Source organism: Pecten maximus, chromosome 16 (genome assembly GCF_902652985.1).
Source record: "Pecten maximus chromosome 16, xPecMax1.1, whole genome shotgun sequence".
Lineage (NCBI taxonomy): Eukaryota > Metazoa > Mollusca > Bivalvia > Pectinida > Pectinidae > Pecten > Pecten maximus.
This window is the reverse complement of record NC_047030.1, coordinates 3,412,011-3,432,205: the sequence shown is the minus strand read 5'-3', so window position 1 is coordinate 3,432,205 and position 20,195 is coordinate 3,412,011. Positions and strand designations below refer to the sequence as shown.

The following is a 20,195-nucleotide window of genomic DNA, read 5'->3' as shown; positions in this document are numbered from 1 at the left end:
TATGACAAATGATGATGGTGGCCCTTTACAGCGGTGGAGACTATACATAAACAGTGTTCCTGATAACTTTTTAGATCTGAGAGTGATGTACTCAAGAAGTTTAAACAAAATGGTAGAATTTTCGGTGTGTGTGTTTTTCAATACAGAAACACGGGTTAGTGCTATCCTCTAGTGCTATAGAGAAATATTCTACTAAATTTCACCTATATACACCGCACTTATAATGCAGTGTCTTTTTAAGACAGTGATATCCAAAATGAAAGTGCAGCAAGCCGACATATCATTAACATTAATATTCTAAGGAGATCAAAGTACAAAGGCTACTCATAGGTGCTGTGCATGAGGGATTGGAATACAGGAGAAAAGTAAGTAGTATATAAATTTAAAATAACAGGAAATAAGAAGAAATTTTTGTTGTTGTTTTTTCAAGTGCATTTCTAAATGTTTCACTGATGATTATACTTATGTCATTTTAAGGAATTTTATTTACTTTAAAAAGGCTGTGGTTGTGTTAAAGTTGTGATGAACAGTGGAGTATTACCTTTTTAAACCTCACTTGAATTGGCATACAACATTGATTAAGTTTAATTCTTAGATCGATTAATCTGTGATGTCTTCTTGTCATGTTTCTTGATAAACCACATTGCGATTCCCTAAGATTCCTGTAAATTACTCTCCCAGTATATTTTAGTCCAGAAGATTTTAAATTGTACTCAATTTACGTTGATTTTCTGTCCGTGTATAATTAAGTGATTTGGCAATTATCATGTTAGATGGCTATTTGACAGCACCTAAAAATATCACCTATCTATCAGATGGGAAATACATAATCTGATCAAAATAAACAGGAATTTAGCACCCAAACGGTTTGTTTCAAAAGTCTTGAACACCTTTCACTTATTTAGAATATCTGTATGTATCAGGAAATGTTTTCAACAAATTAACACTTGAATATGATGTTGATTATAGACAGGTCATTTATCTATCTTTTTTCTATGTTAAAGTATTGTCTTGAAAACTAGATGAAAGTCTAAACATGTAACCAAGTCTTAAAATAAAAAAATAAATAAATAAAAAACAATAAATTTTAATACATCAGCATAGCTACTTAACATAGTTGACAAGGGGGAAGAGGGGTTTGAAATTATTGTAAAATTAACAACAGCGAAGATCAGGAAGCACATTTTTATGACAACATCGATAGGGGAAAAGTTAATATTGCTACTATAGTGTCATCGATCATATTCCACTGATCAGTCCCAAAATATCCAATATCTGTAACCTATAGATCATTTGTTACCTGAGTATATAGGTGGAATTTCAGGTTTAACCAGTTTTTTCTGTTAATATCATCAAAACCTTTTAATTCTGAAAATCCTGATCTTGCATCCTTTAAATGCAATACCATATTTAATCTGCACAAAAGTACACCTAACCATCAGATTTCTTCATGGTGGATAGTATGTGTCATTGATCAAAAGATCTATAAACAGTCTTATAGCCTCACCTGGGAGCTTATTCAGCAATATGGCAGAATTTAAAAACTTTATTATTTCAATTTCAAACTGCTGTTTGTTTGTTTTTTTACTGAATTGTCATGTCTAAAAGTAAAGTTAATGTATCCAGTATATGTCCATTACATTACATTGTGTGTTTGATTTTTAATTTAAAAGTAAAGACACGCCTCGAGCTCTCAGATTGCAATTTAGTGGCCAAAATGTCGGCAGTATCTAACATTCAACTGGACACTTAAGCTCCAAAGTTTTTTGTGAATTGTTTATATCTAAATTCTAATACAGTCAAATCTGTCCAAACGACCATCTCTATTTCGCGACCCTCTGTACTAAGCGACCATTTCAATTCCTCCCGAGCGTTTTCGCTATATATTTAAACTCTATTAAGCGACCCTCTGTTTACACGACCAGCGACCACAATTTTTCATTCCCGTGATAAAATCTCTTCAATAAGCGACCAGAAGTCTCCAAAGTGCCTTCCGTTACCATTTTCGCCTTGATAATACCCAAGTAGTCTTATTTTTCGTGCAAAAGGATGCAGGAGAGGAGGCGAAGAGACGGTCTAGAATTCTGACGATTTTCAGGCGTTTTATATATATGATATATCAATTTGCATGAGAAATATAACAATGAAGGAATGCATAAACAGTTAATTTACTGTTAAATCGTGATTTGTTATCTTTTATGAGACATTAAAACAGATATTTGCCAGTGAAAAAGTCACAGTTTTAAAAGTAGGAAATGCAGTAACGTAAATAATAATCGGAGCGGATATCCGGACCAATATTTCAGGAATTGAAAATATATGTAAATAATTTGAGAGTAATCTAATTAACGAATGAAATATATTGCTCATGTTAAATCAATGTATTTTGCTATGCTAAAGGAATTTCAAAATATATATATAGTTATGAAAAAATAGCACAGTAATAATTACAAAAAAAAAAGTTTTTTGTTCTGTTTTATTCAAAGTGATGGTTCATTTTTCATATATATTATAAATCATTATTGCCAATCTATAAAGTGAATAAAAAGCTTATGAACATTTATTAAATTTAAGATACCATCTCTATTAAGAGACCACTCTCCATTAAGAGACCGTTTTTCAACTTCCCTTGAGTGGTCGCTTAATACAGATTCGACTGTACTAAATTATCTCCCCCTAGTTTGAAAGTCAGAATCTAGAATTAGACTCTAGAATCAGACATATCCTAGAAACCAAAATCATAAATCTTTATTTTCTTTATAATTCTAATATTCTAGAGATATTCTTGGGGTCAGTCTGTAGTTGATTTGTTCTACTTAGATTTTCAAAGGGTGGTCGGGTGGTGCAGTGCAAATAATAGCACTCACCTTCCACTTAGGCAACTCAATTATCCATTTGGATCTGAAAAATTAAGGCAAATGGGGTCTACCTGGGTTTTCTCCAGGTAATCTGGTTTCCTTTAAAAGTACATCCCAAAGGCTAACAAGGGTTACATGTACTTTTGTAAGTTAAAATGTTGTTGGCACCACAGCATCAACCAAGACATTTGCCTTTCGGGTAGATGAGCTAAAAATAATTTCTTGGTTATGTTATATGCCCGAGTCATATATCTACCGTATATGCATTGTGCTATTAAACTCAAAATGACACCATTAGGCATCTGCCAAACCAACAGACATATGGCAGGCTTACATTTGAGTCAAACACCGAATGATGACGCCATATATCAGCGACATTTTCATGTTTTTAATCGCCTTGTTATGCACCTTTACAGTAGGTATAACTGATCACAATTAGATAGATAAATGACATCATACAGCATCATTATATGGGAGGAGACATAATTCTATGGAGAAAAGATTCTTATCAAAAAAATTTGAAACTTTTTTGGGAAGCATGAAATTAGTGTGAGCTCAATTTCCATCAAAATGAGACTGCATGGTGTCATATTATATTGTTCCAATAAAACATTTTCTGTGTTCCTGTGGTTATGCTTCTTCAACAACACAAACTGGCACTAGTGGTCCATTTGAATATTACATAACATACCTTCATGCTGTGAAAATTACAAGCGAATCGTACGTAATTTTATATGGATCACTTACATGTCCTGCTTTGTCAGGAAACCACAACATTCACTAAAATTTCAACATTTTTCCCAAAAACAACCAAACAAAACCCCACTTGATATTTATGGAAATACCCTACATACGTTATTAAAGACATGTAAATATTGATGCATTACAAAACAAATATCAGATTTAGCAAATCATTAATTCTCAAAATTCACCTACATATATGACATTTTTAATCCAAAAATCATGCTTTCTAAATAAAAAAAAAAGAAGAAAACAAATTAGAAAATGTCTGTAAGACAGAAATGCCCCCCGCTGCCACTTGACATCCCGATCAACACATTTTGGTGAGGATCGCATCAGCTGACTTCCCGAGATTAGCTAGTTACATTTTGTGGGGATGGGATGGGACATGGGTAACACTATATACTCCCTCATTTCATGGGGGGAGGGCACAAAAATAAATTAATAAAGGAAAGGATTAAGATATTTTAGTTGCTAATTTCTCAGAATCTAAAATTTAACCCTAAAATGCAACAAAAAATTTTAAATGCAAGTAATCACTGTAGGGTGTGTTAAGATGTCCATTCTAAAATGGTTGGAATAACAATGATAACATTCAGATCCTCGCCATGAAGAACCGCTAGGCCAATGCCCAAGAGGAGTTGAGGTAGAACCACCAAGAATCCTCATGAATGAGAAGGAATTATCATGGAAAGAGCTGTCAGACGTTGTAAAGAAAGCAAGATCGGGATCTGCGCCAGGACCAAACGGCATTCCTTATAAGGTGTATAAGAAGTGTCCTAGGTTGATGAGAAAGCTTTGGCAGTTGCTAAAGGTGGTGTGGAAGAAGGGGACAATATCAAAAAGCTGGAGGCGAGCAGAAGGTTGTTTCCTACCGAAGGAGAAGGATGCAAAGACCATCAATCAGTTCAGAACAATATCTCTGCTGAACGTTGAAGGAAAGATGTTCCTTTCAGTCATTGCAAAGCGTCTGTCAGCGTATATGGTAGCAAACAACTACATAGATACCTCAGTACAGAAAGCAGGGATTCCAGGATTCTCTGGCTGTGTGGAGCATGTCAGCGTCCTCAGTCAACTGATTAAAGAGGCTAAAGCAGGCAAGAAGAACCTATCAGTGGTATGGCTTGACCTGGCCAATGCATACAGATCAGTGCCCCATAAACTCATACAGGCAGCTATGGACCTATATCATGTACCTGAGAAAACCAAGCAGATCGTTAACAGTTACTTTAGGGACATACAGTTCCGGTTTACTGTGGATGATGTGACGACATCTTGGCAATACCTGGAGAAAGGGATAATGGCAGGCTGCACGATATCCCCGATTTTGTTCATCATGGGCATGAGTATGGTAACCAAGGCAGCAGAACGAGAAACAAGGGGACCAAGGATGGATGCTGGTATCTACCAACCACCGCTGAGAGGGTTCATGGATGATCTCATCATTACAACAAAACATCTCATATACAAGCTAGATGGGTGTTATCAGCACTAGAAGAAAACGTGTCATGGGCTCGCATGAAGTTCAAACCACGCAAATCAAGAAGCCTGGTTCTGAAGAAAGGTCGTATTTGTCAGGTGAAGTTGAAGGTGCAGGATGAGGAAATTCCAACATTAGTCAACAACCCTATCAAATGCCTTGGAAAGTGGTTCGACGAATCCCTATCTGACAACGCATCAGTTAAGAACACATTGTCCCAAGCAAAATCATGGATGAAGAAGGTAGATGGAAGTGGCTTGCCAGGGAAGTACAAGGCCTGGATATACCAACAGGGGGTCCTGCCAAGACTGATGTGGCTGTTGCTGATTTACGAGGTTACCGTCACGAGTGTCGAGGGATTGGAGAGATCAGTGAGCAGTTACTTGAGGAGATGGATGGGAGTCCCACCAGGCTTCACTTCTGTTGGACTGTACGGCAGATCATCAAAACTCCCACTCCCGATTTCATCAGTAGTGGAGGAGTTCAAGGTGGCAAAATGCCGGTTGGTTATGACGTTGAGGGATTCGTCAGATTCCAGAGTCAGTGGAGCAGGCATCCAGACAAGAACAGGAAGGAAGCTTGGTCAGCATTAACATCAGTGGACCAAGCCGAGAGTATGCTGCAACTACGTGACGTGGTGGGAAAATCTGCACGGGAAGGCAAGGGTTAGGAATGGTGCACTTTCAACAGTGGAAGAAAGCAACAGCAACGGAGAGACGAGGAATGGTACAGACTGAAGTTAGACGGGTAGAGGAAGACCAACGGAGAGCGAAAGCAGTGGAGCTGGGCAAACAAGGGATGTGGCTGAAGTGGGAACTACCCGAGCGGAAACTGTCATGGTCGGAGTTGTGGAGGAAGGACCAATACAGGATAGCTTTTCTGCTGCGGTCAGTTTACGACACATTGCCGTCCCCATCAAATATTCACCAGTGGAGAATGACAGAGGACCCTAGTTGCCAGCTGTGCGGAAAGCGAGGGACAATGTCTCACATACTGTCAGGATGTCAGGTAGCACTCACACAGGGGCGTTACAGATGGCGTCATGACAAGGTCTTGCGTGAATTGGCAGGAGTGGTGGAGGAAGAAAGAAGGAAAAAGCGCCCAAGGGCAACAACAGGAAAAGGAAAGGTGTTTGTAAAGCAAGGTGAGACAGTCGAGGGAAGGAAAACAGCTAGAACATCACTGCTGGACAGACGACAGGACTGGGAGCTGCAGGTAGACCTTGCCAGGAGGTTGGTATTCCCGTGCATCGTCAACACAACGCTCCGGCTGGACATGTTCCTCAAGTCAACAACATCCAAGACCCTCATTGTAGTGGAATTAACAGTACCGTGGGAGGAGAACTGTGAGGAGGAGAATGAGCGGAAGAGCCTCAAGTATGCAGATCTAATGGCAGATTGCAGAGACAAGGGATGGAGTGTTTGGCTGTTTCCGGTCGAAGTTGGCTGCACAGGATTTCCATCTCGTTCAGTGACAACGCTCTTGCAACATCTAGGAATGTTGGGGAAGGCAAAGTCAACAGCCTTGCGAAAACTGGGTGAAGCAGCAGAAAGATCATCATTCTGGATATGGCACCGTCGGAATGACAAATGCTGGAAGCCGGGATCCGTCGAGTAGAGGTTTGGCCACCACTACTGACCCACCAACTGGAGATGTCGTGGTTCAGGGTCCAAACATCCGAAGATAGTGGGCAACCACCTGAAGACGAAGGATACCGGCAATCGAGCACCGAGGGGCAAAGAAACCAGGCATTAACAGAAGATGCCAGGAGAATAGGCAGCAGAAGATCAGCTGTAAGTTAACAATTTATGAGATACTAAGCTAAACAAAAATCCCTAATTCAAGAGTCACTTGACCATGAATTCTGGATGATAATACCTGTAAATGATGGCGCTGTGTTGAGTTGGGGTCAACTATGTGATCTTACAAAATCATAGACCACTGAATTGTAGACTGAACTGTAGACCACTGAACTGTAGACTGAATTGTAGACTGAACTGAAGACTGAACTGTAGACTGAACTGTAGACTGAATTGTAGACTGAACTGTAGACTGAACTGTAGACCACTGAACTGTAGACTGAACTGTAGACCACTGAACTGTAGACTGAACTGTAGACCACTGAACTGTAGACTGAACTGTAGACTGAACTGTAGACTGAACTGTAGACCACTGAACTGTAGACCACTGAACTGAAGACTGAACTGTAGACTGAACTGTAGACCACTGAACTGTAGACCACTGAACTGTAGACTGAACTGTAGACTACTAAACTGTAGACCACTAAACTGTAGACCACTGAACTGTAGACTGAACTGTAGACCACTAAACTGTAGACCACTGAACTGTAGACTGAACTGTAGACCACTGAACTGTAGACTGAACTGTAGACTGAATTGTAGACTGAACTGTAGACCACTGAACTGTAGACTGAACTGTAGATCACTGAAGTGTAGAATGAACTGTAGATTAAACTGTCGACTGAACTGTAGACCACTGAACTGTAGACTGAACTGTAGACTGAACTGTAGACCACTGAACTGTAGACTGAACTTTAGACTGAACTGTAGACTGAACTGTAGACCACTGAACTGTAGATTAAACTGTAGACTGAACTGTAGGCTGAACTGTAGACTTAACTGTAGACTGAACTGTAGACTGAACTGTAGACTGAATTGTAGACTTAATTGTAGACTGAACTGAAGACTGAACTGTAGACTGAACTGTAGACCACTAAACTGTAGACTTAACTGTAGACTGAACTGTAGACCACTGAACTGTAGACTGAACTGTAGACCACTGAACTGTAGACTGAACTGTAGACTGAACTGTAGACTTAACTGTAGACTGAACTGTAGACTGAACTGTAGACTGAACTGTAGACCACTGAACTGTAGACTGAACTGTAGACTGAACTGAAGACTGAACTGTAGGCTGAACTGTAGACCACTGAACTGTAGACCACTGAACTGTAGACCACTGATCTGTAGACCACTGAACTGTAGACTGAACTGTAGACCACTGAACTGTAGACCACTGAAATGTAGACCACTGAACTGTAGACTGAACTGTAGACCACTGAACTGTAGACTGAACTGTAGACCACTGAACTGTAGACCACTAAACTGTAGACCACTGATCTGTAGACCACTGAACTGTAGACTGAACTGTAGACCACTGAACTGTAGACCACTGAACTGTAGACTGAACTGTAGACAACTGAACTGTAGACTGAACTGTAGACTGAATTGTAGACTGAACTGTAGACCACTCAACTGTAGACCACTGAACTGTAGACTGAACTGTAGATCACTGAAGTGTAGAATGAACTGTAGATTAAACTGTCGACTGAACTGTAGACCACTGAACTGTAGACTGAACTGTAGACTGAACTGTAGACCACTGAACTGTAGACTGAACGGTAGATCACTGAACTGTAGATCACTGAACTGTAGATTAAACTGTAGACCACTGAACTGTAGACTGAACTGTAGACCACTGAACTGTAGACTGAACTGTAGACCACTGAACTGTAGATTAAACTGTAGACCACTGAACTGTAGGCTGAACTGTAGACTTAACTGTAGACTGAACTGTAGACTGAACTGTAGACCACTGAACTGTAGACTGAACGGTAGATCACTGAACTGTAGATCACTGAACTGTAGATTAAACTGTAGACCACTGAACTGTAGACTGAACTGTAGACCACTGAACTGTAGACTGAACTGTAGACCACTGAACTGTAGATTAAACTGTAGACCACTGAACTGTAGGCTGAACTGTAGACTTAACTGTAGGCTGAACTGTAGACTGAACTGTAGACTGAACTGTAGACTGAATTGTAGACCACTGAACTGTAGACTTAACTGTAGACTGAACTGTAGACTGAACTGTAGACCACTGAACTGTAGACCACTGAACTGTAGACTTAACTATAGACTGAACTGTAGACTGAACTGTAGACCACTGAACTGTAGACTTAACTGTAGACTGAACTGTAGACTTAACTGTAGACTGAACTGTAGACTTAACTGTACATTGAACTGTATACTGAACTGTAGACCACTGAACTGAAGACTGAACTGTAGACCACTGAACTGAAGACTGAACTGTAGACCACTGAACTGTAAATTAAACTGTAGACTGAACTGTAGACCACTGAACTGTAGACTGAACTGTAGACCACTGAACTGTAGACTTAACTGTAGACTGAACTGTAGACCACTGAACTGTAGACTGAACTGTACACTGAACTGTGGACTGAACTGTAGACTGAACTGTAGACCACTGAACTGTAGACTGAACTGTAGACTGAACTGTAGACCACTGAACTGTAGACCACTGAACTGAAGACTGAACTGTAGACCACTGAACTGTAAATTAAACTGTAGACTGAACTGTAGACTGAACTGTAGACCACTGAACTGTAGACTGAACTGTAGACCACTGAACTGTAGACTTAACTGTAGACTGAACTGTAGACTGAACTGTAGACTGAACTGTAGACTGAACTGTACACTGAACTGTGGACTGAACTGTAAACTGAACTGTAGACTGAACTGTAGACTGAACTGTAGACCACTGAATTGTAGACTGAACTGTAGACTGAACTGTAGACTGAACTTTAGACCACTGAACTGTAGACTGAACTGTAGACTGAACTGTAGACTGAACTGAAGACTGAACTGTAGACTGAACTTTAGACCACTGAACTGTAGACGTAACTGTAGACGTAACTGTAGACTGAACTGTAGACTGAACTGTAGACTGAACTGTAGACCACTGATCTGTAGACTGAACTGTAGACCACTGATCTGTAGACCACTGAACTGTAGACTGAATTGTAGACTGAACTGTAGACTGAACTGTAGATAGACTGAACTGTAGACTGAACTGTAGGCTGAACTGTAGACCACTGAACTGTAAACCACTGAACTGTAGACCACAGAAGAAATTGCACAAGAAAACATAAGTCCTAGACACATATAAAATTTCTAGAAATAGAAATTATTTTTCGAAACTGGATGCATACTGTCCTTCCTAGACCCCATATGAACATCCAAGCTAAAATTAGAAAAAAATAACATATGTAGACAACTGAATTATAAGAAAACTTACAGTAGCACTTTAATTGGATGGACAGATGGATGCAGGCTGTGACCATTTTATAATATGCCTGTCGAAGTTTTGAGCATATAATAATATATATAACCAGTTAATAATCCTACACAAGAGTTCCACAGAAGTGGATGTGTAGCTCACAGCAAACTGGGTGATTAAGAAGATACACTTGTTGTCTTGTTCAACTCAATAAATTATGTTAAAAGTAAGAATTGCAAATGACCACCATAGGAAATTTGAGTTTGATTTGCCCAAGAGAACTGGAGTTATTGCACTGAAAAGCTAGATTTTCTATTTATAGTGCGAGTCACAGAGGGACCTTGATCTTTGACATTTGGATCAGTAAAAAAACAATGCCATGCAAGCACTTGTGGTAAGGAAAAACTGCATGAAACTGAGTTTGATGTGCCGAAAGGGAACTTGAGTTATCACAAGGAAACAAATTTTCTTTTTTTAGTAAGTGACCTTGACCTTTGACCTATGACTTTCGACCTTTGGACTGCAAAGCAATCCCAAGCAAGAATATTTGGTAAGGAAGATCTGCATGAAGTTTGAGTTAGATTGGCTCAAGGGTACATAAGTTATTGTAATGAAAACCTCTGTTCACCACCACCACTGCCATCATTGGGATACCAATAGATCTCCGGCTTTTTGCACAATAAACCATGTTGAAGTAATAAAAAAGATCAAGAATGGACCTTAATGGTCAACAGCAAGATGAAGTATTCACGACCCCGGTTAATTATTGTTGATTATTTGATTTTACAAACGTTAACGGTTTGGCCAACTCTACCTAGTTTATTATTGGTGCACATCACTGAAATTTTCACAGAATCCATATAGACATTAAGGGGTTATGCTTCATTTCTATCAATTTAAAAACTGAATTTATGTCTCCATCCCATTGCTGATGTCAAACATATTGTCCAATTATGTTTAGATCTATTGTCCATTTTGTGTAAAATCATGTGAGTATCCATCAAAACCATATTCAATGTAAAACAGAAATAAAATGTTAAGTGAATGCCACCTTTAAAATTTCTACCAAAAAAGGCTAAAGGAACTGTGGAGTAAGTGTATGCAAATATAGTGCTAAATCTTAACACCATGGGGAATGGGCTTATTTGAGGATAAATACAGTACTAAACTTTTACACTAGATGAATGGGCTACCTTGCGGATATATAGATCTATACAGTACTAAACTTTTACACTAGGGGAATGGCCTTATTTGAGGATAAATACAGTACTAAACTTTTATAAACACTAGGGGAGGGAGCTTATTTGAGGATAAATACAGTACTAAACCTTTATAAACACTAGGGGAGGGGGCTTATTTGAGGATAAATACAGTACTAAACTTTTACACTAGTGGAGGGGGGCTTATTTGAGGATAAATACAGTACTAAACCTTTATAAACACTAGGGGAGGGAGCTTATTTGAGGATAAATACAGTACTAAACTTTTACACTAGGGGAAGGGGCTTATTTGAGGATAAATACAGTACTAAACTTTTACACTAGTGGAGGGGGGCTTATTTGAGGATAAATACAGTACTAAACTTTTACATTGGGGAGGGAGCTTATTTGAGGATAAATACAGTACTAAACTTTTACATTGGGGAGGGAGCTTATTTGAGAATAAATATGTACAGTAGTAAACTTTTACATTGGGGAGGGGGCTTATTTGAGGATAAATACAGTACTAAACTTTTACATTGGGGAATGTGCTTATTTGAGGATAAATATGTACAGTAGTAAACTTTTACACTAGGGGAGGGGGCTTATTTGAGGATAAATACAGTACTAAACTTTTACATTGCAGAGGGAGCTTACTTGAGGATAAATACAGTACTAAACTTTTACATTGGGGAATGTGCTTATTTGAGGATAAATATGTACAGTAGTAAACTTTTACACTAGGGGAGGGGGCTTATTTGAGGATAAATACAGTACTAAACTTTTACATTGCAGAGGGAGCTTACTTGAGGATGAATACAGTACTAAATTTTACATTGCGGAGGGAGCTTATTTGAGGATAAATACAGTACTAAACTTTTACACTGGGGAATGTGCTTATTTGAGGATAAATATGTACAGTACTAAACTTTTACACTGGGGAATGTGCTTATTTGAGGATAAATACAGTAGTAAACTTTTACACTGGGGAATGTGCTTATTTGAGGATAAATATGTACAGTAGTAAACTTTTACACTAGGGGAGGGGGCTTATTTGAGGATAAATATGTACAGTAGTAAACTTTTACACTGGGGAATGTGCTTATTTGAGGATAAATATGTACAGTAGTAAACTTTTACACTAGGGGAGGGGGCTTATTTGAGGATAAATATGTACAGTAGTAAACTTTTACACTAGGGGAGGGGGCTTATTTGAGGATAAATATGTACAGTAGTAAACTTTTACACTAGGGGAGGGGGCTTATTTGAGGATAAATATGTACAGTAGTAAACTTTTACATTGGGGAGGGAGCTTACTTGAGGATAAATACAGTACTAAACTTTTACACTAGGGGAGGGGGCTTATTTGAGGATAAATATGTACAGTACTAAACTTTTACACTAGGGGAGGGAGCTTATTCGGGGATAAATATGATATTTCATAAAGTGTGTTAAATATTCTGTTTACAATTATGAATCGCAGATCATGAGAGCTGATTCCAGGGATGTTCCATGACAAATTTTGGTGGGTAGAAATGGGCTGCGGGGTGAAAAATCACATGAAACTCAGCTATCAGTAAATACAACAGCGAAAGCTGATTGGTGAAAGTCTCAAGTTTACAATCTTTGTCAAATTTTCATTAAAAAGCGGTATGATATAATTTTAGTCTTAAACTTGAAGTATTTCAGTGCTTGCCCAGAATTAAATGCCAGTAGGAACCTGTCAAATCAAAGTTCTGTTAGGGAATAGCAAAGCTTTAGCTATGGGAAGAATATCTGATTTTTGTTTTCTGTTTTTTTTTATAAAGTCCAAATCTGGTTTAATATATATATAAAAAAAACAATAAATATATTATATCTAATTAATGTTAATGCTGAACCATCAGAAAGTGTGAAAAATATCGGTATCATAATGAGTATCATTCTGAATGTTACTTTAAAATGTTTAACTTTTTTGCCAAAATCTATTTAACCTGGAATTTTACTTTCTTATATTTAAAGCAGGAAATGCTGAACAAATGATGTGTGCTTCCTATATAGCTTGATCTTAAGGATGCAATGAAAAAAAGTTTTCAAATGCCAAATCCTGAAGAGTGATCCACAGTCACTGGTACCACTAGCTAGCTAGCTATAATTTTCTGCAACTGAGCTGGTACCCCTATCTAGCTATAATCTTCTGCAATTCAGCTGGTACCCTTATCAAGCTATCATTTGTAATTCAGTTGGTACCCCTATATCTAGCTATAATCTTTTGCAATCTATCCAGTACCCCTAGCTCGCAATAGTCTTTTGCAATTTAGCTGGTACCCTATCTTCCTATAATGTTCTGCAATCTAGCCAGTATCCCTTGCTCGCAATTATCTTCTGTAACTTAGCCGATACCCCAGATTGCTATTTTCTTCTTGTTCCTTTAGCTAGCTATAATCTTCTGCAATTTAGCTAGTACCCCTAGCTCAAAATAATCTTTTGCAATTTAGCTGGTACCCCTAGCTCGCAATAATCTTTTGCAATTTAGCCTGTACCCCTAGCTCGCAATAATCTTCTGCAATTTAGCTGGTACCCCAAACTAGCTTACAATAATCTTCTGCTTAGAGATATACCACAAAAGTTGGAAAATTTCTGGTTGTTCTGTTCATTTTAAGAACTCTTTCCAATGACTTCTTAAACTACTGTCAGCACCAGACTATCTTTAATGTTGTCAGTCTGGACATGCCAAAGTGGTGGGTATTCCGGAACTGAAGGGTTACTGGATCGTAGATTTTATGTGAAGCATTGGAATACACACAGAAGTGTTCACCGTTCACTTATCATTTCTGCTGGGATTGCAATTTGACTGCTTCATAAAGCTTGTCAGACAATTTGAAAATTTACACAAATTTTTATACCGTTCTTCTAATCAGATGCAAACCGGCATTCAGGGCCGCATGAATATTTAAAAATCAATCCAGCTAAATAGTCTAAAGAATTTCTTCAAATTAAATATTGTAAGTTTATCTATTTGGTAAATCGAGGTGTATAATTTCCATCTGAACATAAAAAATCTTGTGGGATTTTAGAACATCCCTTTTAAGCAATTATTGAAAACCTTGATGTAAAGTTTTTCCCAAACTAAAAATTTCACGATAAACCATTAATTCAAAAACAGCTTTTCATTAAAATGCTAGAATATATTTTAAATCAAATATTTAAATTTCTTTAAAGCAGTATTCACTAATAAAATTTAAAATAACATTTCACATAATATAACTGTTCAAATCACGTCACTTCTTTTTTGTAATTCACTCCCAAAATGACTTTTATGTAAATACTGAAAATTTGGTGCTTTTTTTTTCCTTCACATTTTAAAAATGTTGCTTAATCAATTTCAATACCATAAATTTTCTAATTTTTTTAATACAGTTTACAAGAATAAAGTAATTTTCACAAACATATGGAAACTTATCAGGAGATTGTGTCATTTTAATGGTATCTATTTGTCATTGGTTTACAATGTCCTCTATCAAGTTACAACCATCTTGATAATAAAAACTTCGAAATAAATTTTTTTAAATTTTCAAATTCAATAAAAGCACGGAATTGAAAAGAATAATTGATTACTAAATATACGCCTGTTTATAAGACTAAAACAGGTATATCTTGATTAAAATCTTCCAACAATTCCCGTCACAACTAATAAACAGCAAATAAATTTCTTTCAAAATGAAGCATTACATTATTCATTGGATATAAACTAATTTTATAGTTTACCACATCAAAAGGACTCATATTTTAGGCAGCATCTTCCTGGATGTAATAACTATTTAAATCACCACAAAATGAATATTTCCTATATTTAACTTTATTTCTATATACAGTATAAAATTGATAATCAGTTTAATATTTAATAATAGCAATGAAATAAATCAAAAATATATTGTCAGAATTATATATCACCGACAACAAGCCCTATAAATAGGCTGCTCTAATTAGATCACTCGGTATAAAAAAAACACAGATTTAAGAATCGTCTGCCAAGATGTGACAAAAATAGTTGGGTCCATAAATACATATCAATGTGAATGGAAATCATGAACAAGTTCAATAATTTCATTGGTCACAAAACATGACAAATCAAATATATTACATTGACAGGAGAGAAGATAGTTTTTATCGCGTAATTCATTAATTCATATTCATCAGAGAATAAGCAAAAACATACCCGATTTACTTCCTGCAACAAAGGGTGCATTAGTCTTTTTACTACCACAATAATCACGTGGTGTCGTCATCTATATTTGTCTTACTATATCTACGCCAGGGGCGTAGTACACGCCATAATGGATCAATGCAGAAATGCGATAAATTTATTTTCATATGTATCTTTTTGAAACACTTTTAATCTTAATTGGCCCCAAGTAGTCTCTGATTTAGGAAAATTTACATAAGAACAATATAGAAGCACAATTCAGATTTTAAAATAAATCATTATTTCAAGTTATTGAAACAGGATCAACCTGAGTTCAGTTTTCAAAATAATTCATTACTCCTTATTATTTAAACAAGAACAACCTGGACACGTACACCATACAGTTTTTAAAATAATTAACATTAATGGTAGATGTTTTTGGTGATTTCTGCACGGTATGCAGAGAAGAGTATACCCAGTTTCAATATTAATGGTGGCGATATAAAAATCTCAAGTAAATCATGTCCGTCTTACCTCTGTTTACTGGGCAATTGGTGCTCTGAGTTGGTTGAGGCATTGGCGTGTTGAGTGGTGCTGGGGGCATGCTATACGGCCCGACCCCTCGGGACAGGCTGGTCTGAGAGGGTCCCATGGGTCCCATGTGGCCATGCCCCTGGTGTGGGGGCGGCGGCATCGGGAGGTGTGGCTGGAGGTGGTCCGTGTAGTGCTGCGAGGGAGGTGTGCTCACCGTTGTGTCAGCCATGTTGATATTCACGTTGTCCCTGTTTGTAGACATCAACCAGTAGGTTAGTAATATCTTGAAATTCTCAAACCATGGGTCCATCGCATGGCAGTAGGCTAAAAGGGACTTTTACATTGTCAGTACCGGTTAAAATATCGCAGATCGACAGAGGGGTGGAGACAGGTCAATGCCCCGAACCACACCGAGCCATCCCAACCTTTCACAATCAAGTCACTGCACAGTTTTATCTAACTTGTCATCTGCCTAGCAGGCAAAACACATTTGTGCATGCACGTTGCATTATATGTACGATTACAGAATTAACCAGTGAGAATTTCATAATGTGTAATTCAACTTAATCTGGTTCTAAGAATTTTCCTCGAGAATGACCGGCACCATGATACTGTTTTAAGTCCTGTCTGATACAAAAACAATACAAAAAAATTCTACATTCTTCTGAAATGTTGTCAACTCTTTCTAAAAATATAATGGACTTGAATATATAGTAAAATTGAGCTTAAAATTGAGCACAGAACCCATATAATCAGAATTCATATTTCTTACACAAAACATCCAGATATCCAAAGGGGTCATGTTTTTATATTTGAACAAAAGTTTGATGAACAATGACAACTCTCAAATGATTTTGAAATTCAAAAATCCTCCAGGTCCACATGTTATTAAAGTTTATCAGCAGACAGCGGAGAAATTGCGGAGATCAAACATTTAGTCTTCAAAAAATTGTTTGTGTTTGAATGTTGCAGGGTGATGGCACCAATATTTAAATCCATATAGATCTTCATCAATGTAAACAAAACATCAAAACATGTCAGTTTAAAATCCACTAACAGCAGAGTCCAAATATTTGTACAAGATGATAATATGTGTAAGAGACTAGAACGCCCATGTTTGAAAACTGCACCTTGTTTATGAATGTGCACATGTGCAGTTGGTGCTCAAAACTTCTCAAACCTGCAGTGGTCACCTGAATAAATTTCAAGTAATTGTCTCGAATGTGTATTGAGTCAGTGGAGTAAATCTAGTGTACTCAATCCTTGACTCCACATTAGTTACTAGTTATCCATTCAGCTTTATATAATAGTATAATAGGTGTCTGTAGATATGATGAACCAGACGCACTCCAAGTCTAGTACTATCAACCGATACACTTTCCAGGTGAGGCCTCTTAGGCACACAGGCAGTAGACAGGTATCAATACACGGCAGTATTATATCTACACTACACCAGCGCACAATGCACACAGAGCACTTCCATGTATTACATAACAAGTGATGCACCTCAGTGACTCTATGCACCACCCTGTACACGCATACACAACACACAAGCTGTCCAATATATTACAAACACCAGGATATAGGTTTAAAATCCAATACAGACCGACATACCATCATCTACACTATGTATTAAACCAAGATTCTTGGAGGAGTAAACCATTTCACAGATTCCCTTAGTTTCCAAACACTTAATAACTATCACAGAGTGGTCAGTCGTTCAATGGTCAACATTATCACATGTCCAGCACAGTCATAACATCTCAAGTCGGTAACAGTCTAGATTCACCATGTAAATCCCCGGGCTCGTCTGCTGCACATGCTTGTTGGGTTTTCTTTAACATGCAGTTGTATGCACCAGGATAATAAATTCTCCAATAATATGCAGCAAATCAATTCCTTCTCTCGATATGCAGCTGCAAAATTTCTGTGTGTGCACATCTCGGGCTGCTAAGCACTGCTGCTGAGGTAGGCGGACTGCATGTATCTCTACAGCAAGTTTAACAGCTTCAAATGCACACACACATGCACACTGCACTGTGCAGCAGAAAGCATGTTTGTTATATCATCACCTTTTATATAATCATATATAGCATGTTTAAATTTTCATCAGACTATCAGTGGCAGTAGCTGTATATGGTAAAGCACATTCATAATACATATACACACCTACACTTGTACGGCTGTACTTGGTGCAGAAAACTGCAGGTACACCAGTTAAATAGGAAATCTGTATTATATCCTAGGATGATATGATGACAAATCTCTCCGACTTCTATATCACTATATTATGTAATAAGTTTTAGTGTGTGTGCACATCAAAGGTTTAACTACAAATGTATACAGGTCTATGCATGAATTTAAAAATCTACTAATCGTACCATATTTCACCTAATGTAAAACAACGGTAGTTATCGTACCGTATTTATCCAGAAATAAGATCTATGTCTGATAATAAGCCCATCACATGACATTAGAATGATTCCCCTATTTATCCAGAAATAAGAATTATGTAGTTTAAGCCCACTTGTGTCTACAATGTAATTTAGAGAATGTTTGCTTACAGCGTCCAGTCCTAATATTAGCTACCCGTAAGATAAAATTTGAATCCCACCATTAAGCTACCACTCTCTAGGATTTTAATTTGAATCCCACCATCAAGCTACCCCTCCCTAGGATTTTCATTTTAATCCCACCATTAAGCTACCCCTCCCTAGGATTTTAATTTGAATCCCACCATTAAGCTACCCCTCCCTAGGATTTTAATTTGAATCCCACCATTAAGCTACCCCTCCCTAGGATTTTAATTTGAATCCCACCATTAAGCTACCCCTCTCTAGGATTTTAATTTGAATCCCACCATTAAGCTACCCCTCTCTAGGATTTTAATTTGAATCCCACCATTAGGCTACCCCTCCCTAGGATTTTAATTTGAATCCCACCATTAAGCTACCCCTCTCTAGGATTTTAATTTGAATCCCACCATTAGGCTACCCCTCCCTAGGATTTTAATTTTAATCCCACCATTAAGCTACCCCTCCCTAGGATTTTAAGTTGAATCCCACCATTAAGCTACCCCTCCCTAGGGTTTTAATTTTAATCCCACCATTAAGCTACCCTTCCCTATAGGATTTTAATTTGAATCCCACCATTAAGCTACCCCTCCCTAGGATTTTAATTTGAATCCCACCATTAAGCTACCCCTCCCTAGGGTTTTAATTTTAATCCCACCATTAAGCTACCCCTCCCTATAGGATTTTAATTTGAATCCCACCATTAAGTTACCCCTCTCTAGGATTTTAATTTTAATCCCACCATTAAGCTACGTACCCCTCTCTAGGATTTTAATTTGAATCCCACCATTAAGCTACCCCTCCTAGGATTTTAATTTGAATCCCACCATTAGGCTACCCCTCCCTAGGATTTTAATTTTAATCCCACCATTAAGCTACCCCTCCCTAGGATTTTAATTTTAATCCCACCATTAAGCTACCCCTCCCTAGGATTTTAAGTTGAATCCCACCATTAAGCTACCCCTCCCTAGGATTGTAATTTGAATCCCACCATTAGGCTACCCCTCCCTAGGATTTTAATTTGAATCCCACCATTAGGCTACCCCTCCCTAGGATTTTAATTTTAATCCCACCATTAAGCTACCCCTCCCTAGGATTTTAATTTTAATCCCACCATTAAGCTACCCCTCCCTAGGATTTTAAGTTGAATCCCACCATTAAGCTACCCCTCCCTAGGATTGTAATTTGAATCCCACCATTAGGCTACCCCTCCCTAGGATTTTAATTTGAATCCCACCATTAGGCTACCCCTCCCTAGGATTTTAATTTTAATCCCACCATTAAGCTACCCCTCCCTAGGATTTTAAGTTGAATCCCACCATTAAGCTACCCCTCCCTAGGATTTTAATTTGAATCCCACCATTAAGCTACCCCTCCCTAGGATTTTAGAAACTATAAAATAAATACAGAACCTCAAACTTTCAACAACAATAATTTGCCTTGTAAATGTATACTTTTTTCAATTAAAGCTACATTGTATTCAATTTTGTTGAAAATATGGAGTCAAATTAATAGAATATGTACAATCATAATGAATATGGC

The 20,195-nt window shown here is 37.7% G+C and overlaps 1 protein-coding gene across 1 annotated transcript in view; it reads right to left on the bottom strand.

Moving 5' to 3' along the window:
* LOC117345327 (zinc finger protein 134-like) overlaps positions 1–16,869 on the bottom strand; it is a 44,183-nt gene extending 27,314 nt beyond the window's left edge. Inside the window, exon 1 of the mRNA XM_033908394.1 lies at positions 16,081–16,869. Within this exon, the coding sequence (XP_033764285.1) occupies positions 16,081–16,390 (310 nt within the window). The 5' untranslated portion in view covers positions 16,391–16,869. The remainder of the gene's footprint in view (positions 1–16,080) is intronic.
* Positions 16,870–20,195: the final 3,326 nt, after the last annotated feature.